The 24,560-nt window shown below is 39.0% G+C and overlaps 1 protein-coding gene across 19 annotated transcripts in view; it reads left to right on the forward strand.

Annotated features, from left to right (window-relative positions):
* Nucleotides 1-2,260: 2,260 nt before the first annotated feature.
* Nucleotides 2,261-24,560, forward strand: part of EMSY (EMSY transcriptional repressor, BRCA2 interacting) — a 49,196-nt gene continuing 26,896 nt past the window's right edge. For 8 of the 19 annotated variants that reach the window (XM_015631376.3, XM_015631405.3, XM_015631514.3 and 5 more), the window contains exons 1-7: nucleotides 2,263-2,425; nucleotides 3,436-3,544; nucleotides 6,934-7,033; nucleotides 7,678-7,752; nucleotides 9,947-10,122; nucleotides 11,383-11,535; nucleotides 21,019-21,278. In XM_015631376.3, the coding sequence (XP_015486862.1) occupies nucleotides 3,475-3,544; nucleotides 6,934-7,033; nucleotides 7,678-7,752; nucleotides 9,947-10,122; nucleotides 11,383-11,535; nucleotides 21,019-21,278 (834 nt within the window). In that variant the 5' untranslated portion in view covers nucleotides 2,263-2,425; nucleotides 3,436-3,474. Of the gene's footprint in view, nucleotides 2,426-2,912; nucleotides 3,006-3,435; nucleotides 3,550-6,933; nucleotides 7,034-7,677; nucleotides 7,753-9,946; nucleotides 10,123-11,382; nucleotides 11,536-21,018; nucleotides 21,279-24,560 lie in introns of those variants that run through there. The other 11 variants (XM_015631477.3, XM_015631470.3, XM_015631496.3 and 8 more) reach the window with 8 other exon arrangements.

The raw sequence follows: 24,560 nt of genomic DNA on the forward strand, positions 1-24,560 counted from the left end.
TCTTCATCCTTAATAAAAAGAAATATTCTTGGAAATCATCTTAGAACATCTGTAGAAATGCAGCCATCACAGCTTAAGACATTTCATACATACATAACTGACTCATTTTTCACATTGCTTTTCTCTTCTGTGTTTCCAAAGGAAATGAAGCAAATACCATTTTCTTGAATACATACATTATGAACATGTGTGAGTGTCAGTGTGTGTCTGCCCACCTTACCCACAATAACTTTTGATTCTCTGAGCTACTTTCATCCATGTTGGAAAAAAAAGTTTAAAGATCTAAAACAAATAGAAAATAGATCTAATTTTGTTTAATTAATTTAGCTAGTAAGCAGGTTTGAAAAAAATATTTCTGCTCCTTATTAGCTGCATCATTAGCAGTTTCACTCTGAGATTTCACTCTGAGAACAGAGCGCTTTCATGAACACGCAAACTCAACATGCAGCTAAAATCTAGATCTTAGTAGATATGTTTTCTTTAAGAAGGCAAGTTTGGTAGTTTCTGTTCATGGAAGAATTTATTCCACAAATATAGGGGCTGGCTGTTAAACATCTTGGGTGCAATAAAACTCATATTCTGTTAGAGCATCATAATTACAAATTCCAAATAAATCTAAAAAAAGGTTATATTCTGATAAATGATGAGGCTGTCCTTGCCTGTTCCTGTTGACTGGAGTAGTCTGACTAAAAGACACATCTTGAGCCAGCTCAAAATGTCTAGTGTCAAATGTCAAAAGGTCTAGTGGAAGGTGTTACTGCCCATGATAGGGGTTTGGAACTGGATGAACTGTAGGGTCCTTTCCAGCCCAAATCATGCTGGGATTCTGTGATTTCCAGATTTGGAATTTGTGATTTCCTCTTCAGTTGAGTCTCTGACCCGGAAAAGAAAACTTCAGCTTCTGGCACAAACCTGCATTTTCCCATTTGTGCAAATCTTAGGACATTTATTAGGCAGTATTATGCAAAGATGGTGCTGCTTTGCCTTCAGCTCGTTCTTGTTTAGAAAGGCATTAAAAGGAGAAAAAAAATTTCTAGCTGTCTTGTACTGTTCAGCATAATTGTTTTCAAGTACTTGAGATTTATACCGCTGTGAAGAATAATATGAAACTGCAAGTGAGAAAAAACTCATCAGTGATAACAGGGAAGAAACATGTCAATCTTTAGTGAGATGGAAAAAACAGCCCTTGCAGATCTGCTGGAAATAGCTGTTATGATTCAATGCACACCATCCATCCTCCTCGGCAAAGGTCCAGCTGTTTCTGGCATTCAGAAAGCGAACTGCAGCACAGGATTTTCTGGGAGAGAGCAGAACGAGGAGCCCTTCGCTCCTCTTCACCGAACTGCCCGGCCCCAGGCGCCTATGTCCAGAGCGCGTCCAAGCCTGGAAGCGTGCTAAACAAATGCAGCAAAACCGGAGCCTTGAGCCAGAGAGACAGAAGCAAACCTCAAATTCAAGGGGGTTGGCTGTGATTTTTCAGCGATTTCCTTGCAGGCAGCCTTATCGATCGGATTCTTTTTATACTTTCTCTCTGCCACATGCAGCCACAACTGGATGCCTTGCTTTTCAGCTGCACCCCGGAGACATTTTATTTCATTTTTCTAATTTGATCCGAGGATTTTCAAACAGACAAAATTTACTGTTTTTCATAGAAATCTTCAGGAAAACAAGTTACAATTGCTGTAATATCCGGAGCAGCGGCCAGGCCCGGGGCTGTGACACTGGCGTTCGCGGTGTTGGGGTTCAGGCGGCTGCAGAGGCCCCGCAGCGGCTGTGAGGCGCCTGGAGGTGCGGAATTTATTCCTTTATTGTTCCCTGCTGGCGGTTCGCTGCAGTCTGCCCCTGGCCTCGGTTTTGTTAGAAAACTGCAAACAGCCCAATGTCGTGATGGGTGATGTGTGGCAGGATGATGTCCTCCCCTGCCGGATTTCGTTCCAGGAGTGGTGGCCAGCTGTTAATTCCTAGAATTCGGGGGTACGTGGCTGCGTTCGAACCGCGCAGCACGCCCCAGCCCGCGCAGAGAACGCGCAACGTATTTTGTCCCTTCCAGTTTCCCGTACCCGCCCGCCGAGCCATGGCGGGACGGTGGGCGCCGCTTCCCACGCGTCCAGAAACACCGAGAGAACTGTCGTTCCCGGCATGCTCTTTGTCACCGCGCATGTGCAGTGTTCACTCGAGTGCCCATCTTGGCACCCGCTTTCTTCAGCTCCTCACGGTCGAGGGGCAACAGAACTACAATTCCTAGCGTACCTCGAGGCGCCCGCGCATGCGCAGCGCGCTCCACCGCCATCTTGGCCCGAGTAAACGCTGTCGCTGCCGCCGCTAAACAAACCCGAGCGCGGCATTGGCGAACGGTGGCGAGTGAGGGGAAGGGGGGCGGCGCGGCTGCCGCGGAGCCTTCGATGTACTGGGCACGGCCGGGCAGGTGGGTCCTGCTCCCCGCCCTACCCGGGGCTGTCCGCCTTGGGGAGAGGGGCAGCTCCGTTTCCGGGACGGCGGGGACCCGCCGCCCCGTTACGGGCCCAGGGCAGCGCCCCGGCCCCCGCCCGCCGGCGCTGCCTCTCCGCCCGATGCGGGGAAGCAGCGCCAGCCGCCGCCCGCTCCGTCTCTTTTTCCCCGAGCCCGGAGGGGACCTAGCGCCGCTGGCTCCGGCCGGTCGCCCGCGCCCAGGGCCCGGGAAGGGCGGGCGGGGAGTGCCCGGGTGGCGGCTGCCTTCGAGCGCCCTTGCAGGAGACCCTTCCCCTGTCCAGCCCCCCGCTGGAAGCTGCGACGGCGTCAGGGCTTTTGTTCCCTGTGCCCACCCTCCCCACCCCCACTGTCGTGCCGTTCCCTGCCCGGCCCAAGCCCCGCTTGCCCAGCTCGCCTCCGGATGCTCTTTTTCCTTTATTTTCCTCGTCGCGTCGGGGAAATAGGCCCTCTCGCCCCGCCACCCCCGGAATCTCGCTGCGTTGGGATCGAGGTGTTCCCGTGTTTGGCTTATTTTTGGGGGGAGGGAGCTGGTCTTGGTATGTAGAGAGCAAATTTTCAGACACTCTGTTTTTGACATCCTGTCATATAATATAGGCTGGCGCAAAATGCATTCTCTGGGGGGAAGGGGAGCGTGCGGTGCGCTGGAAGAAATCTTTTAATAGGTACTCTGCATAAAGAGAGGGAGGAGACTCGAACATCAATTTGGATAGCGTTGCAGCGTGAAAAAAAAGGCTTGAGAAGGAGATAGGAAACTGTAAAAAGGCTTGGGTGATGCATGTGAGCTAGAGAGTATAGGAAGTCCATGCCCTTGTGAAACAGCTGAATTCCTTCATGCCACTACAAAGATTGGGATGGGGATGGGAGTGAATATGTCGGTGGAGTTATGAGCAGGCTGAGAGGAGTTTACATTAATCGGCATGGGAAATAAATAAATTATGGGCTTGAGCATTTATATTCCTTTTCCAGCGAGGCTGAGCTCTGTGGGAGCACAGACACAAGGGAAGGATGCCTGTGGTGTGGCCAACTCTTCTGGACCTCAGTAGGGATGAGTGCAAGAGGATCCTTCGCAAACTGGGTACAGTAAGATACAATTTGTGGGTCTGTATTTTGCTCTTTTAAGATTTGTCTTCATGCTGCTTGCATGAAATATTTGATGTGTCTAAGGCAACTTGCAAGTAATTTCCTGCATTTTCCATTGGTTTGACAGCCCTGGCATAAAGTTATGTTTGGCCAACACTCCCAACCCTAGCAAAATGATTAGAGAGGAATTGTTTTGATTTGTTTGAATCTCTCTTGGATGTTCTAGCTGCTGTGTTGCAGGGCTGGGTTTCTCTGTCACTATTAACATGGAACAACATTTTCTGGAAAGGCAAATCTTTAGAGTTTTTTTTTTTGTTTTTGTTGCTGTTTGTTTGTTTTGTTGTGGGTTTTTTTTCCCCCCAGTTCTGTATTAGACATTTTTTTGTACCCCAAAAAAACATAGCAGAATCTTGGTTTAAACTGGCACAGGGATAAATTAAAGTATTGAAGTTATTATTGTGAAGACATAAAACAGAGTTTTAAAAAGTGCTGTTTGTGATTTGCAGTTGCATAGGTTGTCAGGGAAGTGGGAAAACTATGCCCTTGCTCAACTGCCCATAACCACAGGAGCCTTTTTCATTGTTTCAAATGTAGCTCAGTATTTGAGGCCCCTGCACAAGAGATAGACACTGGGAGGTATTTTTGTTCTCTGTCCTTGTAGATCTAAGGGTATGAGGAGAGATACTTCCATGTTTTGGAAAGTAACAAAAACATTTGCTTCTTCCTCATATATCTGCTTTTGGCTACTGCAGGGGAGAGAATCCTTTGTTAGACCTTTGATTTGATCCAGCATAGTTGGTTTTGAGTTCATATGGCTGAATTTGTGTAATTAAGGATTTTGGGGTTTGCCAGTTAAATGATACTAGATGTGATTTAAAAAAAAAAGCCTTAGATTTTTCAGAGTTTCTTCTGAGGACCATAATCTAGGAGATGGTGTCAAGAAGAAAGTTGAAGCTCCCTGTAACTTCCCGTGACTGTCAAGTGACAGCTTTTCTTGTTCTCATTTTGCTTGACTGCTAAGAGATGGGGTGCTGTATTTCTTAACTGTGCCATGGTTCTCATACATTGTGGAGCCATCCACTTTGTTTTTTGGGAGTTGAAAATTTCCCTCCTTTTGCCCTTCTTACTTCATTTCTTGGGAATATAGGATTTGCCTGCTGTTGAAACAGTGATGTAGATGTTGCACACAACATTGCAACAAGCTGTACTATCTGTTACGGTGGCAGCCCTAAGAAAGGCTCAAGAAGTACAAAAACTAGGAGAAAGTTCAGAGTGCCAAAAGCTTTTGACCAGATCTGTGCTACTAAGTTTCATTAATGTAGCTGCTGGCTGGAAGCGTGGAAAAAAGCTTCCACCCAAGCTGACAGCGGTGTGCTGGCAGAGCCTTGCTGGTGCAGCTGAGCCCAAACAGAACTGCAGCTACACCTTCTTCAAAGACATAATCTAGGCTGACAGGAAAGAAAAAAAATAAATTCAAAGAAATAATAATTTTTGTTTTGCTGGCATGAGGTGTGTCCCCACAGGGGGACCCTGCCAGCAGGGAAAGGCTGAGACACTGACTCTGTGAGCAGAGAGGAGGCACACCACGGGACTGAGGTGTGAAGGAGCACAGGCAGGGGGAGCAGTAGATGTGGGACAGTCACATTCAGCAATAGCCATCTGCTTTAGAGGGTCTTGCTTTTCCAGTTTACAGCCCAATATCTAATTTGGCTAATGGTACAGCAGTAGTGAGAGTACTCTTGTAAGGAGTGAAGCAGGGAGGTAGGTGATGCTAAAATGTATCTCAAGGTTTGCAGGACCTGGCGTTGATTATAGTTTATTACTGAACGAGGTGATGATGATAGCACCTAACACTAGCAATAATGATATTTACTTGCCAAACCCATTTTAGCTATTTAATGTGTTTTGTACTGGAAAGAGAACGCACCATTTAGTGATTGCTGCATAAACACAAAGGGCAGGAAGTTACAGCTGTTCTGTAATCCTTCCTAGTTTCCAAAAGACCAGAATGTGCACTTTTACAGCTTTAGTGTAGAGGATCTTTATTTATCATTCAGAAAGAAAAAGAAGTGTGCCCTTGATAAATAATTATATGGTTGCATCTGAGAATTACTTTAAGTTGTTAACAGGTGAAAAATAATAAGAATCATAAATATTGTAACATGGTTGTCTAAATAAATGTTGATATCAGTAAGAACCGTTGCATTAATTAGTGAATGTTTTATAACTGGAGCTGTAAATGCTTCTGTAGGTCGCTCAGCATCCCTGTGCAGGCTGCATAGTTAACCAAAATTACTCTCCTTTTTGTTTTATCTTTTTAATTGGGGCAGGAAAGCAGAATTTCTTTTCAGCACAATTCCTTGATTTCATTTGCAAATTAGCTCTTTGGAATCCTAAACTGAAAGCTTTTCAGGATATCATCAGTCTTTTCTTTTGCAGCAAACTTTGGCAATATTAGGTTTTGGCCTGCACCTTTTATTCTTGGTTTTGGTTAACTGGGGTCTGTTGAGGGTTTTTTTGGGTTGGCTGCTGAAATGCAGGTGTCAAATGAAAGGTACCTATGTAAGGATCAAAAGACTTTGTGCTTATGGTTTCCCTAAACTGTGCAAAGCTGAGAATACCAAGTCATTCTTTGCCAAATTAGCAGGCTTTGTTATTTGCATTAGTTGTATCTTCACCCTGTTTAGTAGGACAAAATTCAAAAACATCAGTAGCCTTTTACCATTCCATTTTTCTTAAGTGCTGATGGCATGACATCACAGTCACGTGAAATTATACGTTTCTGGTAAATCAGAGTTGTATTTTTGTTAATCTTTGGGGTAGCTCTATGTTTAAGAGTAGCTGGATTGTTTTCTTTTATGTTGAGTAGGTTTAATTCAGTGTGTTGCATTTCTTTCCTATTCAAGAAGTTGTACCATATCAAATAAACAGGCATAAAAGGTTGTGGGGATCATATTTAACAAACTAGAACTGATGTTCTCTGTGCAAATTAAGGAAAGGCATTCCAAACAAACCCGTTGCTCTTTTCATAGTGTATTTCTTCTCCAAGCCAAGCTTTTCCTTAGAACTCTTAATAATATGTGTTAAGAAAATTTTGTACTACTCTTCAAACAGTTTATTCAAGCTTTTTGCCTGAATTGTCAGAGAGAGCTTGACACATTACTTTGGGTTTATAAACTGGATAATCCTCTGTGATGAGACAGTTGTTTCGTAGAGTTCCAAATAATCAATCTCTTTTGAAAAAGCACTAAATAATTGAAAGACAGGTTCTTCTTAATGATTTTGAAAATTATTAGAATACTGTCAGTAATATGGAAAACAACATTTTTTTCCCCCCTTTGCTGTGAGCATTAAATAGAAATATTATTCGCTCTAATTCTTCAGAACTGGAAGCCTATGCAGGTGTCATCAGTGCCTTACGTGCACAGGGAGACCTTACAAAAGAGAAGAAGGATCTTCTTGGAGAACTCTCTAAAGTGCTTAGGTAACCCTGATCTTTTTAAACTAAGAACTGTCACATGTTTTTTTTTAAGGTGTTACATGCTTTTTCTTTTACCGGGATCACAATGTAAATCTGAATTTGGAGAAGTAATTCTCCATGTTGCCAAGGTTTCATTCCTGTTCTCCTTGGAGTTTTAGTAGGGAAAACAAACATTCTTAAGTGGTATAAGCCTTACTGTTTTGTTGGTGCTTTATGAGATATTGAATGTTAAAAGGGTTACAGCCAGGTCATGAATGTACACTGGCTTGTGTTTTCATCAAGGTAGAACTCTTAAGATCTTTGAGCCCAAGGTGCCTCAAGAAGGAATGCTGCATGTCCTGTATGAATTTTTCTGCCATATCCTTTAAATGTATTGTTCTCATTAGGAAGTTGGATTCTGGCTGTTTTTCAAGGATACCCTGTGAACAGTAATATTCTTTTCATTCTTCAGTAACATTTTTGAGCAATAATACAATTAATTCTCATTGTGATAGCAAGGGTTAAGTGACAATCTCTTAAATGTAAAGTCCTGTTCCCTTTCTTCTCTTAGACAGATTATTCATAAGTTTAATTTTAACTGGAATTTTTAGATGAATGTTCATGTCTTCATCTGAATAAAATATATTGTCTTATTGTTTTTTCAATAGTATTTCAACAGAGCGACATCGTGCTGAAGTTCGGAGAGCAGTAAATGATGAACGACTAACAACGATTGCACACAAGTAAGTTCCACATCATTTTGGCACTGATTTCCAGAAGTACCTTTTGGGAAATCCATTACACCTTAACTGAATAGCAGGGTTTTGAAGACTGGTGGTGGTTTAAAGAACCAGTAGTTAAAATGCTGTATGTATGAAGGAATTTCTGTATCAGATCTACAGGAACCTAGAAACAGTTATTTAGTACCATTACATTTTAGATCCAAGGACATCCCATTCACTGTACAAGTACAATGTAAGAAAAAGTTTTTTGGCATGGAGACCTTTCTGTAAGATAGACCAGAATAAAGAGAATGGAGAGAATAGGTAGGATGAACATGTTTGCTTTTGTTTGTTCATTTGTTTGTTTTGCTTTTAATTTTATTTTAATTTGTTTTGAAAGACTCTATTAAGAGGAAAGAGAAAACTACATAGGAAAGACAAAGAGAGGGAAAGGGGTAATAAATTAGTGGAAAACAGTGTATCAGCATAGAAAGGAAAAAATGGTGAGAGTAGAAAAATCTGCAGCAAGCTGATGGCATCAGTGTCCACCACTCTCTGTGATGCAGCTGCCATGCTGGCATCAGCTGGGCTGGCTCCTCCTTGCATTTGCTTTCACAAGCTCCACATGATTTGGAGAAGTGAAGGAGCAATATATCAGGTGATTGATATGTATCAAAGATATGTATCTTTGATAATTACTTAATAGTCTTACTGTTAAGGATTGTCTTTCAACAGAGCTGCATTGTAAGTGTCTGTGGTTTTTTCCTGTGTTACAACTGTTGATTTTTTTGACTGTTGTATCTTAGGTGTTGTAAGGAGGAAAGAAGGGAAATAATATGAAGAGCAGGACACTAGGAGTTAGCAATTGTTTGATCCAAGTCTAGTCAAAATCAGAATACTGGTTTAGTGCTGTAGAAGGACTTTTAAGTTTTCATTTTCAAGTTTAAAGATTAAGAAATATGCTGTTTGCCAAACTAAACCCACCAACTTCCTTATGCCTTTATAAAGAAATGGGGGGAGATAATGAAAAGCATATAGTTGTCAAATCAGGATTCTTCTCCTGAATCGACTTTTCCTTTTAAGTAGGACTTTTGGTCTTGGCATTTTGCAGAACATGTCCTGAGGTGTTGCACTTCAATGCAGTCTTATAGTCCAGACAAGGTGCAATTTTGTAGCACTGCTTTTCTTTATTTTTCCTGTGCTGATTCCTTATGAGTGATGGTTGGTAGTATAGTATTTGTCTTAAATAATTATGTTATTATACCAGTTAAATGTATTACATTCTTAACTCATTGGGAAAGCCTACTTTGCTAGTTTTTGTATCCTTTATTTTTTGTTTTTAAAATGTATTTTTTGTAGCTCTCTTTATATGATGAGCATATGTATGAGGAATGCTGAAGCATATCAAGATTTAACAACAGAGCAGATACTCTGCATTTTACAAACTACTTCTTAGTAGTTCTTGCTGCAACTTGCTTGAAATATTTCATGTGAGAAGTTATTTTTTAGAATGTATTAATACATTAAATGGGCTGATTTGCTTAAAAACATTACAACATTGAAAAATAATTTGCCATTTTGGTTTTGCTGATTTGACAAATGACTCATGTAAAACAGTCAAAAATATTTCTCCATCTAGATAAGAACAGTGTTTTTATGAAACATTTTAGTGTGGGTGTAAATACTAAGGTTAAGAGCAAATTAGAGCAAAGACTGCTTGCTATTTAGAAAGATGCTTAGGGTGTGTTTAAATAATCTCATGTTCTGTCACCTTGTTTGGGACTACTTTAATAAGCATTAGAAACTCTTCTGTTCGGGCAAAACAAAATTTGCCTTAGAAGCTGAAAATCCATTTCAATAGTCTTTTATGATATCTGTTGGGTTTCTTGGTATTTTTGTAATCTGGAAGTAGAGAGTATACCAACTATACCTGAATAGTAGCTAACCTAATGTGGGAGGTTTGAGTATGGTGTTTACACACTTCTGGCCCTTGAACAGCTCTGTAAAATAAAACAACAAAAAAAACAACTCTAGAATTTAAAATGGGAGGTTTTTTATATCAGGTGACAAAAATGCAAGGGCTTTCATGAAATAAAGTTGAGTATTAGTGCTCTAGTGTATCTTAAACTTGCACTATTGGGGAAAAAAATGTACTTAAGATACTGAGTATTTGGAAACTCGTCAAAATACTTACAGAACATTCATTTCTGTTTAGTATGTCTGGACCAAACAGCTCTTCCGAGTGGTCCATAGAAGGTCGTCGACTGGTACCACTGATGCCACGACTTGTTCCACAAACAGCTTTTACTGTTACTGCAAACGCTGTTGCCAATGCAGCCATTCAGCACAATGTGTCTCTTCCAGTTCCTGCAGAAACTGGAAACAAAGAAGGTGAGAGAAAGATGGGATTCTGCTGCAATCTATGGGAATGTAAAAACAATGTCACAGTAGAAATCCGTGTCTTAGATTTAAAATGTTAAATATGAAATTAATATTAAATATTTTAAAGTGTTAAATATTAAAGATATTTTTTTGAGGCCAGGTTGGATGGGGCTTGGAGCAACCCAGTCTAGTGGAAGGTGTCTCTGCTGATGGCAGGGGGTGAGCTTTAAAGTTCCTTCCACCCCAAACCATTCAATGAAGCTATGAAAAAGAATCCCAATCTTTCTTATCAAACATTATTCACAGAAATGTAAAACACCCCTTTTCTTGAAGATACCTTTGTGGTATTTGCAGCATTAATCTGACTGCTTTGTGTTATTGACACTCTAGCAACTGAAATATAAAAACAACCCCATTTGTGAGGAAATAACATTCACTGATTACTTCTTCAGCTTGGTAACTTTAGAAACTTGGACTAATAGCTAGATTTTGTAAAGTTCTGTAAGTGATGAAAGCTATTTCAGAATGCTTTGTTTTAAGAATGCAAATAGGTTTTGGTGAAAGTCAAGAAAATACTGCTTTGTGTTTTTTCCTTCATATTAAATGTACTATGGTAACAACTAAAAAGGTTGCTTTCTGCTTTCCCTATGATTTTTAAATAATGGTTCTACATATTCCATCTAGCTTGGCTGAGCAGTCTTGAATTCGGCTTCATATAACTGGAGAATGTGTAACACTTGAAACAAGCTGTTTCAAGGTTTTGTGAGAAATACTGTATCACTGTGCTATTACTTAAAAGCAGTGGTTTAAAGAAGCTGATTAGCACAATCAGTTCTTCACTACTGAAGGAATATTTTGTTTTTTTCAACTGATGTTACTGTTGAGGCAGTAACACTTCTCTATCAGTAACTAGTCTAGATGCGATCACTGACAGAAAAGCAAAAACATCGACATACTGAATTAATACTAAAATTAGACATAATAAGAAATTATAAAATAAAACAAAGATTAATACAAAAAAATCTCACATTGGCAGCACAGATTTCTGGGGATGGGAGTTTAGATTTTTGTGTCATCTTTGAAGACCATTAATTCCATGGCCAGGCTTAGCTTAAACTGGGGAGTATTCCGCAGTAACAGGAATGCAGAGGCAAATGCACAGATAATGACCCAGTAAGTCTTTGGCTTCCATTTCAGTTGTAAAACTAGTGATAGAAAAATGGGTTTCTGCACTTCAGTTATATGGAAGGTGTCTTTTCTCCTCTTCAGTGGTGGTTTGCTATTCCTACACAAGTACCACTTCAACCCCAACATCTACCCCTGTTCCAAGTGGCAGTGTAGCAACAGTGAAGTCCCCCAGACCTGCCAGTCCAGCCTCCAATGTAGTCGTCTTGCCAAGTGGAAGTACTGTTTACGTCAAAAGTAAGTGATATTAGCAACTGATTAACAAAAGAGAAAGAAAGGGACAGCGTGGCTGAAGCACAGACTGAGTTAAACACTCCAACATTGGGCAAGTCATTTTAAGGCCTTTGTGCCTTCATTTATTTTAGAGAATGGATTTATTGCTTCCCTTTTTCAGATAAATAGTGTTCAGGATTAATCCACTACTGCAAAGTGCTGCAAAGAGCACTAAAGCTACAAGAACAACAAAAGAAAAATATTTTGATTATTAAATATAGAAATTTCTGTATACCAGTGAATTTCTGATCCATCTTATTGAGAACTAATGCATAGTAGTCACTTACTTAAATTAGAAAAAGTCCAGCTTTTCCTCTTTCACAGTTGACATAGAACTTTTTTTATTTTTGGATGCCATTTGGCAAGGGTTTGTGCTTACATACTATGTCTGGGCATTTTGAGATTTACCTGGAAGTCAGTCTTAGTGAGGCTCGTGTTCCTCAGCAGAAAAAGGTTTCCCTGTGAAAGCTTCATATTAATTCCTGCCAGAGAGCCATCTTCAGGTATTTAAATCTGGAAATCCAGGACATAGAACCTAAAAAGAGTCTTGTTTCTTGAGTGTCCCCATGTATGTGTCCCCATCTTTGGATAATAAGTCAGCTAGTTCTAAAAGCACATTATGTTCTCATATATATGCCCTCATCATGGGTAATTTCATTTTACTGTTAAAATATTTCCTCCAGTTCTTATTTGATTCTGTCAAAACAAAAAGTAAAGATTAATAGTGAAGTAGATAAATTCTATTTTTATGATTGCTCTGTATACCTTTAATATTTTAAAAGTTACATTGAGATGAAAATAATGAGGGATGGGACCACCATGCTATTTAAGAAGATTTATTGCTCAAATAAGCCAGATGAGATATCAGTCTCAAAGGTGTGAGATTTGGAGAGAAGCAACAAGTCAGCCATAGCTCAAGGTAGTAATGGGTTTCTTCCTCACATAGCAATATATAACATTTTGGTCCAATAGACAGTTAACACAAAACTTGTTTCTGATTAATAATAACCTATTACCTTTGCCTAATTTTGCTGCACTGTGTCTGTCTTTCAGGCAATAAACTGATAGATCACGTACAAACACACCTGTAAATCAAAGCCTTTAGTGTCAGTAGGAGTTTCCATTTTTCTGTTTCCCACATCTCCCCTCTCTCTGCACTAAAAAATTACCTTTACAGAACCAAGGAGCTCTAATTCCTGAAGTTTAGTGGAAGATAAGGCGTCTACCATTCTCATGTACTTACTGGAGCAGTAGTGGATAAGCATAAGGTGTCTAAACCTGAAGCATTAGCTAAAGTCACTCAAACATTGGTTCTAGACTGGCTACACTACTAAAGACAAACAAAGAAAAATTTAAACTTAACAGTTGATTGAACTCCATATTTCTCTAAGGTTATCTTTTGGTAAAAGGTTCTTTTCTCAAATTTCTCATTTTCAAACAAATTTTTCAGCATATTCTTTTTTTTTTGTTTCTTCCCAATCTTATTCATGGACTAACCAAGGATAAGATACAAAGTTATTCTGTGCACATTGAATTTTTTTAAAAAATTGGACATCTTCGGATTCTTTTGCAAATTCCTTTTTATATTCTTCTTCAAGAATAGGAAGGCAAGGGCTAATACCACACTTTTCCCAAAAAAGCTTTACAATATTCCTGTTTTTTATACCCTTTACATTGATATAAAACCCAAGGTTCACAGCTCTACAAATGGAACAAAAATAATGTCCAATGTCCTCCAGGGAAATGAAAAGATGGCTCTTGTTTTAAGGTCCAAATGGTTGAGACTCCAGATGTGCTGTTTAAGCAGGCAAAAGTCTATCAGCTGAAAACGCTGATCCTTAACATCACTGAATGATCTTTCAAATCCTGAAACAGGGAATAACTGAAGAAAAGTAGTAGAGACACAACATTATGATGATAAGGTAAAACTCCTGTTGGCAAACTGTCTGTGTAGTTTTCAGACATAATTGTATCTTACCTGTCTTACTTCTGGTCTTGTTTTGACTACAAAGATTGTATGGTGACATCTCTGTTCACTGGGTCTCATGTTTTCAGAGGTGGTCAGTGTCTGGTCAGATGAATAGGTGACTCTTGAACCTGCTAGTAAAACATAGGCATACCTCTTCTTAAAGTTAATGAATCATTTAGATTTAACTGTGGTACACTTAATTGTGAATTCATATTTTATGAACTTTTCTAAATTTTTTGTGTAAATATTTCATTATTCAAAATGAATTGTGTTCCAAATTTCTAATTTACACGCTACATTAATTGAATGTTCTTAGGGCATTGATTCCTTTTGCTTTTAAAAGTGGGATGTTCTTCTTTTATCATGCACATGAATATCAACACAAAACTACACACATAATGAATGAAAACTTGCAGTAGTTAGAAATTAATTAGATAATAAACATGATTAATAACACACATGAGATTTAATGACTATTAGCCACTAAAATACTGTACCAGCATCTCAGAGTCTGCTAACAGCTGATGAACCTCAAATCAGTGAAGGACTGGATAACCACCTCCAGAAATGACTCTCCCAGCCCACTTCAAAATTGATCCAGCTGTCATATTAATAGGGTCAAATTTCCAAGTCAGAAGTCACTCAAATATTGATTTGATGCAGAAAACATCAGAATTGTTGTCAAACATTCCATCCAGGTAAAGTTAAGGCCTGGCCTTGGCCTAGGCCTTAAACTGGAAGGATGTTTCTTAACTAATTTTCAAAACAAGGTTCTTAATAATAGCAGCTATGAGATGCTTAAAGCACAGAAACAGTTGTAGTGCATTTGTGTAAAGCAAATTATTAGAAATCTTAGGCAACAGACCAATAGAACTATCTAGCAGTTGGTTTAATCTGAAGTTTCTCTCATGGTAGCTGATTTTCATCACCAATGCATTTTCCTGGAATTCTGGAAGCACTAAAAAACAATAAAGCTACACTGGATCAAGCAATAGCAAGCCTTCTTAAACAAGGGAAGGAGTTAAAGAGCAAGAAAACCCTGTACAGGAACAGCTGTATAACTTGTTCAAGGAGATGCATCTGCAGTTAGAAAACAAAAAGATCTCAAATGACACGTGTCTTAAAGGTAATTACACAAAAATTGTAAAGCATATGAAAAGCTGGCTAGAAATACAGTAATAATACCTTATGAGTAATACCTATAAAAATTAGTGAATTCACATCATGTAATCAATGTATCAGTGACAACAGTCTTAAGAAGTTGAGGTAACACTTCTCTAGATCTTCATGTATTTATGACAGTAAGGTGAAACAAAGCAAAACACTAAAACAGCTTACGATTAAGAACTGTCACAATATAGAACCATCAGTCACTTTTCTGAGCTATCTATAGGGGACAAAAACTGCAGAGATTGTTACAAATAATAGAACCTTCAATGAAATCAAGGGTGTAACAGACTGTATATTTTTCCATCTGCAAGCAGTTGTTTATCAGTGTTTCATCACAACTATCTCAGTCATAATCATCTTATCTCTAAAAGAAAACAACTATACTCCACAGTTTAAATAAGCATCCTTTAACAAAGCTTGAGACAATTTAGATTGAACACCTAATTTAATATGAATGAAATTTGACAGAAATCTTAAACATTACTCAGACCTAAACATATTGAAACTTAACTTTGCTTAACTCTATCAACACTTAATTTGTATCAAAAGAAAACATAACTCATTAGGACTCTATTATTACAAAAAAGGCAACTGAAAGTTTGGTATGTAACTTCTGAATATAACATAGGAGCAACATGGATTTACTATAGAGATTTTAAAGATGTGACAAATACATTATGATTTTATGTAATTTGCCCTTGAGAATAACCCATAGTAACTGCAGATATTATTGAAAATACTCATTCTCAGTAGGAATTTTTCTTAAATTCTTAATTTAATTCTTAAATTTTTCTTAAAATTCTTAAAGGCTTAAGTTTATTAGGACTTTTAAAATATAGTTTTACTAGAGAAAAATCACAACAATGCAGGGTTTGGCAAATTGCCATTCAGCTTTTGTTGTACTTTGCAGAAACATCAAATTCAATTTTTAATTAAAATCCGAAGTCCAGATGGATATATATGCTGTCATGTGTTTTTATAGCAAAAAGATTCACAATGACCTTATTAAAATTGTGGAAAAAACAAGCAAACAGGTAATATATGGTTAACTTAACTTTGTCTTCTTGTACAGTGAAATTTTCCTGGCTAATTATTTTTTAAACCATGAATGTCTTCTGTAGATAGCATTAATGAGAAGGTTGTTTATCGGTAGCTGTAAATCAATATTTTGACATTAGGTTTTAAAACTGATTACTTCAAGGTAACTTTTTAATTCTGTTAATATTTACTCTAAACATTTCTAAAGAGGGTTTATTTGAATTTTCTAAGAGACCACAGTAAACTCTCCAGTAAAACTGTAAAACCGCAAGAAGTCATAATTACTTAAAAACACAAAGTTAATTCTAAAAGGGTATATAAAGACATTGTAAGAAAACAATCATGACTTTTTAACAAACTGGATACTATCCTGGTGCTTCTTCTTGGAGAGGGAGCGGGGGGCAGAGTGGCCGTGCTGTGCCACTGCTGCAGTTATCTCTAGAAGGTTCATCACCATCCCACACAAACACTCACAGAGGGGAAAAATGGGGAGGAAAAGAACCCACAAAGTTAACTTAAGAAATGCATTTCTTTCTCTCAATATAGTCTTATCTCTCATTGTTTGCAGACAGAGGGAAAAGGAACAATTTTACAAAAACAGGCAATGTTAAGTGGAGAGCAGCGGCAGCCATTGCAGCTTCTTTATCAACCTTTAATTACAGTGATGAATTGCAAACTAGATGCATTGTATTTTTACAATTTTTTTGGCTATTTTGTCTCCCTTTGAACCTGCCTGAGCCACCAGGGCTCTGCCCAACTGTTCCTGTAATTGTGGCTATTTGTCCAGTGTGGCCTTGGAGCTTCTTGTGCAGCAGCTCTGCCATGGGGGTGCCTCTGCTCTCTGTGCACGCTCCAGTGCTCCCCCATGCCCCCCTGGATTGAGTGGAAACCAATCTAAATCTGGCTTCTCTTCAAAGGTAGAGTTAATACTTTGCTCCTGTACGTCCACAATCGATTTAAAAGCATCAGATATCTCCTTTTTTCTTATCTCTTACTCTCCCCCCTCTCTCTAAGGGTGGCATAGCCAAGAATGCTATCTTTACCTCCCAGCAGTGGGACGTAAAGATGGCTGCTGCTGTGATACAGGTAGAATTACGGGGTTCACAGCCTGTGTAGATTGCTCGTTAATGATCTTAATTAACAAAAAGTATGGAAAAATCAGCAAAGGTAGCCATCTCTTACAGCATTCCAGAGAAACTTTCTAAAGGCTGACTTGAGGTCCATATCAAGCCAATTCCATGGCTTGAGAAAAATGAGGAAGTCTCTTAACTCTTGTTAAGTTGTTGTAGCATAATTACTTCTTACAATTTTTTTTTTTGATTTATAATAAACATCCTTTTTTTCCTTTGAAATTTCGTGACCCATCCTAAGTTCCCCAGTCCTCACCTGACATCTTGTCAGATGATGAAAATGAGCACTCCTTCCACCTTTGTCCAGCAAGAGACTGTGTAGGCTTCCTTTCAGCCTTTCTTCAGTGTGTGTTGCAGTCTTCCTTTCAGAATAAAGCTTTATTCCCAGGATAGCATCCACTGGGGCTTTCTTGACTTGTGATTCCCAGCGTTCAACCTCACAGAGACACCACATTGTCAAGATGAAAATAAGGAGGGATGGGACCACCATGCTATTTAAGATGATTTATTGCTCAAATAAGCCAGATGAGATGTCAGTCTCAAAGGTGTGAGATTTGGAGAGAAGCAACAAGTCAGCCATAGCTCAAGGTAGCAATGGGTTTCTTCCTCACATAGCAGTATATAACATTTTGGTCCAATAGACAGTTAACACAAAACTTGTTTCTACTTAATAACCTATTACCTTTGCCTAATTTTGCTGCACTGCATCTGTCTTCAAGCCAGTAAACTGATAGATCACATACACACACATCTGTAAATCAAAGCCTTCAGTGTCAGAAGGAGTTTCCATTTTTCTGTTTCCCACAAAGTTATTTAATTGTTATTTATTAAAAAATATTATTTTTATGCTATATGTATACATCTGTGTAAGCTTCTAGCCTATCAGAAATGTCACATAGTACATAAATATAGTGTTACTTGAAAAAAGACATCGTTAATGTCATAAACCCATGAAACCCATTGCATTAGGGTTTTTAATTTTTCTGATCTATGCACTAATCACTTGGCTTTAATTTGAAGATTTAAGGGAAAATGTTCTTAACACCTTAAAATTTTAATGTTGACTTTATTGAATTATTGCATGGTAATGAGTATCAAATAAGTCTAGTTACATGATACAGGGATGATAATTTTTATTGTCTGTCCCTAGATTTAATTTTTTCCCTACTTCATGTGCTTCATTTTGTTGCTACTGTTTTTATTGACTTTTTTTTAAAGGAATTGTGATTCTTTCAGAGTATGTCACATCAGGCACATTGATTTTAACAAACCTGCTTAGGAGCAGATTCAGGAGGTCTGAGTTACAGTCAGGACTTTGCCACTGGTCTGTGGTGTAACCTCTTCCAAGTCACAGTCTGATTCAGCCATTAACCTTTCCATGACTGCTTCCTTACTTAGCAAGTGTGAGTTACAGTCAAAGCTGTGTTACCTTTAACCAAATGTCCATGGAAAACTTTGTATGGCAATTTCTAACATGAAATTATAGGAATAATATTCTTGCAAAACCCCAGCAGTGAAAACAGGAGGTGAAATGAGCTGTACTTAACATAAAATAATGCTCTGCTAGTTCAATGTTACTTTCTTACATCTTGATTGATTGGGAGTTGATGGGGTTTTTTGTGGATGAGGTTCACAAAGTTTTCTTTATTTCTTGGTGCCCCACCAAAATAACAACTCTGTCCTAACATGCTATCTGCATGTGGGTTTTGGATTTAAATGGATTCTGAGGTTTTTAAATTACTGTACATGGTCAATATGATTAGTGTACTTACTGTAATACTTAGGAGCCTGTCCATAATAAACCTTAAAGGTATGTAATCAAACCTCTGCTTTATAGAGGGAGATCACCATGAGGCTTATTCAGGGGCATAAAGTAAATTATTTATTAGAGCTTTGAAATTGGGTTTTGTGGATCCACACTTCACTTGTACTGCTAAAACCAACTAAAGCTACATTTTTTTGGAAGAGAAGTTTGCTTCTCTTCCCTAGTTAAGTTTCCTGTCTGTGTAGATACAGCTGTCTGCCTTTGGATGTGTACCTGCAAATGAGCTTCTCCTCCTCCTGAGAGAGAATTGCAGTTTTCAGAAACTGACTGTTGTGGTGCTGGGCAGTTTCTTGTCCATGCTAGTTCTTGCATCTTCACTTTCAGAATGCCAGAATATTTAGTAATCTTAATTAGAGATTGGCCATAGTTAGATCTTGTCCCTAATTAGAGATTGACTAGCAACCAAGTTTGCTTTTTTGCAACACTGCTTTTTGCTGTGATGATATTCTTTGTCTTTAAGCTCCAGGCACACGGAATAATATTTTCAGTCATCTTTTGCACAGGCAGGATTATATCTGTTCAGCTTGTCTCTGATTGTTTTTCTTTTTAAATCGTTTGACACAGGTTAACAAGGTATGCATAAATAACAGGGTTGCAGATTTGTCAAGGTTGGAAGAGACCTTTAAAATCATCTAGTCCAACCATCAACCCAGCAACATCTTAATCACCTCTAAACTATTTCCCCAAGTGTCTCATTCAGATACCTCCTGAGCACTTCCAGACTGTCATCTCCCTGGGCAAGCCTGACTACTCTTCCAGTGAAGTTTTTTTTTATTAATATCTAATCTGGATCTCCCCTGGCACAATTTGAGGCTGTTTCTTCTTGTCCTGTCACTTGTTAGGGGCTGTGCTCTTCTCCCAGCTATCTGGCTACACCCTCCTGTCAGAGAGTTGAGAGCAAGAATGTCCCCCCATAACCTCCTTTTCTCCAGTCTGAGCCTCCCTACCCCAGCTTCCTCAGCTGCTCCTGATGCTCCAGACTCTTCCTCAGCTCTGTTCCCTTCTCTGGATGCGCTCCAGCACCTCAATGTCTCTCTTGTCAGGAGGTGCCCAGAAATGACCCCAGGACTGGAGGTACTTCAGCAGTGCCCAGCATAGGGAATGGTCACTGCCCTGGTCCTGCTGCCACACCAGTGTTGGTACAGGCCAGGTGTCATTGGCCTTGCTCACCTGGGCACATCTGGCTCATATCCAGGCAGCTATTGACCAGCATTCCCAAGTCCTTTCCTGCTGGGCCACCCTTAAGCCACTCTGCCACCAGCCTTTGTCTCTGCATGGGGTGGTTGTGATCCAAGGGCAGGACCAGGCACTTGGCCTTGTTGAACCTTAGTGCATGGATCCAGCTTGTTCAGATCCTTCTGTAGAGCCTTCCTGCCTTCAGTGATACCAGGTAGCTGTAAGGTTTGCAAGGTTATTAACCTGGGTCTTTCTGTAATCTAGACTTGTGTCTTTCTGTAATTTATGGATCTGTAGCCTACTTTGGCAAGTTTCATAATGGATTTAAGATCCTTTAATCATGCTATTTTCCTTTGCTGAGCTGAATATTGCAGCAGATTTTTTTTTTTCTATGTGTGCAGTACATGATTGTGAGGAAGAAAGAACTCTTTTGAGCCTGGACTTCTTTAGTTTTTCATGATTGTGTGTTAGGTACCATTTTATATTTGTTGCACAAAATGCACCAAAGAAGGCAAAAACTGAGGAAGTGAGGATTTACCTTCACAGTTAAACTATATAGTACAAAAAAAAAATATATCTCAAAATGTTGTCTTGAACTGAAAGGCAGAAGGGTACTGCCTTTAAGTTAAGAATAAATATAAAATGACAATAGGTGAAAAAGCTGAAGTCTAAGGCAACTATAGGGGGTTAAACTTTGATAGTCCAGTTGCTGTGAACAAAACCACCACCAAAAAAAAACCCAAAATACTGTAAAGTTTTAAACTAAGATATGTGTGACATGATCCAAATCCCCTTGTGTGTGTAGTCTCACCAGTCAAACTTCTGTAGACATAATGAAAACCCTGTACTGTCTCTTATGTTCTTTTAATCACTCAAACTGAAAGAAGTAAACTGAGTAGCTTGGGGTTTTGGGTGATCTCTCTCTGATTCATGTCACTGTGAGTGTGGCCCGTATCAAGGACTAAGAGCATCTGAGGTGTGATACAGCTTGGTTGTGACCATAAGATGAAATTTATACTTTATTTCTTTTTGTCTTACTTGAAAGAGGGTGTAAGACTCAAAAGGGATGTAGTGTTTCAGAAAGCACTGAGATCTGCAGACAGGGGAAACATAATTTAGAAAAAGTATTTCTTTTCCAGGTGTCAGCTGCTCAGATGATGATGAAAAGCCCCGCAAAAGACGGCGAACAAATTCTTCTAGTTCTTCCCCTGTTCTCCTGAAAGAAGTCCCGAAGGCAGTGACTCCTGTCACTAAAACTATCACAGTGCCTGTAAGTGGGAGCCCCAAAATGAGTAATATAATGCAGAGCATTGCCAACTCCTTACCACCACACATGTCGCCTGTGAAAATAACCTTCACTAAGCCCTCAACACAGACAACAAACACCACAACACAGAAGGTATGTGGGGGAAGCTGCCAAATGTTACTTTACTCTGATTTTATCAATGAATAAGATGTGATGTTTGACTCTTCCTTTCTGTGATCTGACTAGCTGTTTTTTAAGGATTGCGCTTGGGATAAGTTAATCCCAAAAAAAGGGAAAACCAAACTCGTGTATGAATTTAGTTCACCTGTGTGTGAAAGGACCTGGATTGACAGCCGTGGAGACTGAAGCCCTCTTTTTATCCACAGAACAGGTACAGCACAGGCAGCGGGAGTGCAAGCTTCCCCCAGACTGCCCCACCAATGTGCCTCAACCCTGACCTGAAGGGACCACTTCTAGGGATGAGAGGGGATTCAGTCTCCATGCTCATTCAATTCTTGGCCTGTCTGGTGAGACTGCCAACAAGGTTACCAGTTAGTACCATTTGTGGTGTTGGGTTTTGTGATATGGACACTAGTCCACTGAGAACTGGATCACATAGGCCACTGAACAGCCTTCAGATGGTAACAACTGTTGGTCAAAGGTAATCTTTCTTATTTCTATTTTCCTTATTTATAATTATTCTTTGCAGTAGTAGAATTCCAGGAGAGGTAGCATGGGCTTTCCCTTGCCAAGCCTTTTATATAGAGACTGGTTTTTTGGGGTCTGTAACACTTATTCTTGGAGCTGGTTGAAGTCCGGGGGGCTTTATTTTCCATTCAGTATTAGTGTGCCATTTATCATTCTACATTAACAGTGTTATAGTGGTCAAAATCAGTTGCATTATTTCAGCAATATTTCTAGCTTTTACCACAGTGGAGTGTGCAGAAAAGGTCTTCCTTGTTTAAATTTTATATTGGACTTAGATTTTTAAGTGCCTAATCTATGGCATGAATGTATTACCATTCTTTAGGTGGCATTTCAGTTGTGTCTATTTTCCTGTTCTTAAGATTTAAAAAAAGATGAATGGTTTAGACCAAATTCATTCTTGGTACAGCTATTAATTACAGCAGATTTCAGGGAAGGTAGGCTCTCTGTGGAATTAATTTTGCCTTGATATCAGCAGACTTATGGCAGGCTGGCCACTAAAAAGCATTTTTTTCCAACTATGAGAGTTTGACTATTGAGCTCAGACCTTTGCATGATATTTGTCCTAGTAGTCTTCTTAGTTGCTTTATGACTCTCTTCAGATTAGCAGAGTTCCTGTGACTTGATTTTTGGAAACTTTAAAATCAAGTAAGATTAACTGAAATAATGTGCAATAAAGATCTTGCTTTCTGACCTCTTCCCATTCCAGGGAAGATGATTTTATTTGATTCACCATTCTTTAACAGTGTCTTTAATCAAATTTCATCTCTGAATACATAAGTGTATGAGAGAAATCCATGAGTGAGCATAAACCATCAAATTAAATCCACTGCAGGCAGCTACTGCAGCGCTTAACCTATCCATCCTGTTGCACACTAAGGTTATAATTTGTGCAGGAAGAATTCTTTTGCCTTAAACATCTGTAGGGTTGTATTTAGTGTGATACTATATATCATGGAAGTTAAAGATGGAGTGTGCTAAGCCTCCAGAAGAGTGGACTGTTGATAGGACCTTTCCTACAGTTATGCCTCTCCACTTGTTCTGACATGGAGATTTTTGAGTTCGCTTTGCATTCTATTATTTGACTGTCTTACTAATCTGCAATTACAGGAGAATCAGTGCCTGTTTTGTTAGGCAGCCAGAGTAGTTTGTATCTGAACTTGTCACAGTGCCCTCTTTTGTTGGATTTATATATGCCAAAATACATAACTGGATGATTTTGGTGGGAGAAATCACCTTTTGTAGTTTTAAATTAAAAGTCAGTCTTGTTCATTCATATCCAACAGCACATTTCCAGTTTGAATGTAAGTTGTTAGATATGAATGAAATTCTTTTTTTCTGCTTGCCAGCTCTTTGAATTATTCTGGTATTTTAGTAGGTTGGAGGAAGATGTGTCGTAACAACTAATAATGTCACAGCTCCAGTTTCTGGATTCTCTTGTAATAGACTCATCTGTGTAGGACACGGAAGGAATCTAGCTAGTGAAGTTTCAGGCAGTTACAATAACCTTATTTTTTCAGGGATTAAGTTTTGACATATCTCAAAATAGAGCTGACAGGACTAAATTCAGGACATGCTGGGAATTAGATTTTGCTGTAACAATTAAAACCAACAAAATTACCACCTTGATTTGTGTATGTGTGTGTGTATGTTTAAAGTCAGGCAGTTTCTCTGCTGTAAAACATGGTATGCAGTTTTAGTACCCATGATGAGATTATTTGGATAATTTCAACAAACATGACAGCATAGTATTTCAGAAATATAGTGGTTGTGATTTGAATTTTAATACCTCAGTTTTTCCTGAATTTTATGTTTTCTGGATATACTTAATACGTGAAGATTACTGAACTTTGCTCTGCTCTGTTAATTTTGAAAGACAAGATAGAATAGACAGACACAAACCTGCTTAGTCATAGTCTAGCAGTCACTGTTGAACTGTAATACTTTACAGGCTTTATTCCTTCCTTGATTAAATAAAGAAAATTTTAGTGATAATTTTGGACTTAAGGAAAGGCAGTGGTCTACAGGAGTTGCAATTATGCCCAGATTCATTCTACATATCTGTACTTAGCTGGGATGCTGAACTTGCCCTGTTGTATTATAGTTTATATTCACACTAACCTATAATCCGCCTTTTTAAATTTCAAGTTGTCCTTTGACTGTGTTCCTAAATTACTTGTCCTGGGTGGAATGGAGCTGACCCTAAACTTCAGACAGTTGGAAGTATTCCTAGTGTTAACTGACAGTTTTGGAAACAGGATAAAACTCCACAGGCATATCATAGAATCTTTTTACTTCAGTTCTCATACTGGAAGAAGCTGTGTCGTGTTCAGCACATCTGCATGTTTGTAGCCTCAGAGCGATTTGAGAAAGGTGTTTTGATTAAATCAAGATTAGGAAGAAGGCAAAAATAAGACTGATGCAGAGCAAATGTTCTCACTGGAGAATGCAGTCAAGTAGAAAAGCAGCAGAATGTGCAAAGCTTGTCCACTGGTTAGTTGTGGTCAACCTGCTTTGTAAGGTAGTGAGGTTTTGATTTTCCTCAGATCAAGATCTTAAAGGTTTATCTGAGCAGCAGAGACATCAAACTAAGAACTGAGGCAAAAGGAGAGGCAGAACAGGCCATGCTGGTGAAATTTGCTGCTTTTATTCCATCCATGTGGTTATTTCCCATTTATTTATTTATTTTCATTTTTCTTTAAGCAAATTATAAGCTCGTAATCTCTTGCT

The sequence above is a fragment of the Parus major genome, chromosome 1 (genome assembly GCF_001522545.3).
Source record: "Parus major isolate Abel chromosome 1, Parus_major1.1, whole genome shotgun sequence".
Lineage (NCBI taxonomy): Eukaryota > Metazoa > Chordata > Aves > Passeriformes > Paridae > Parus > Parus major.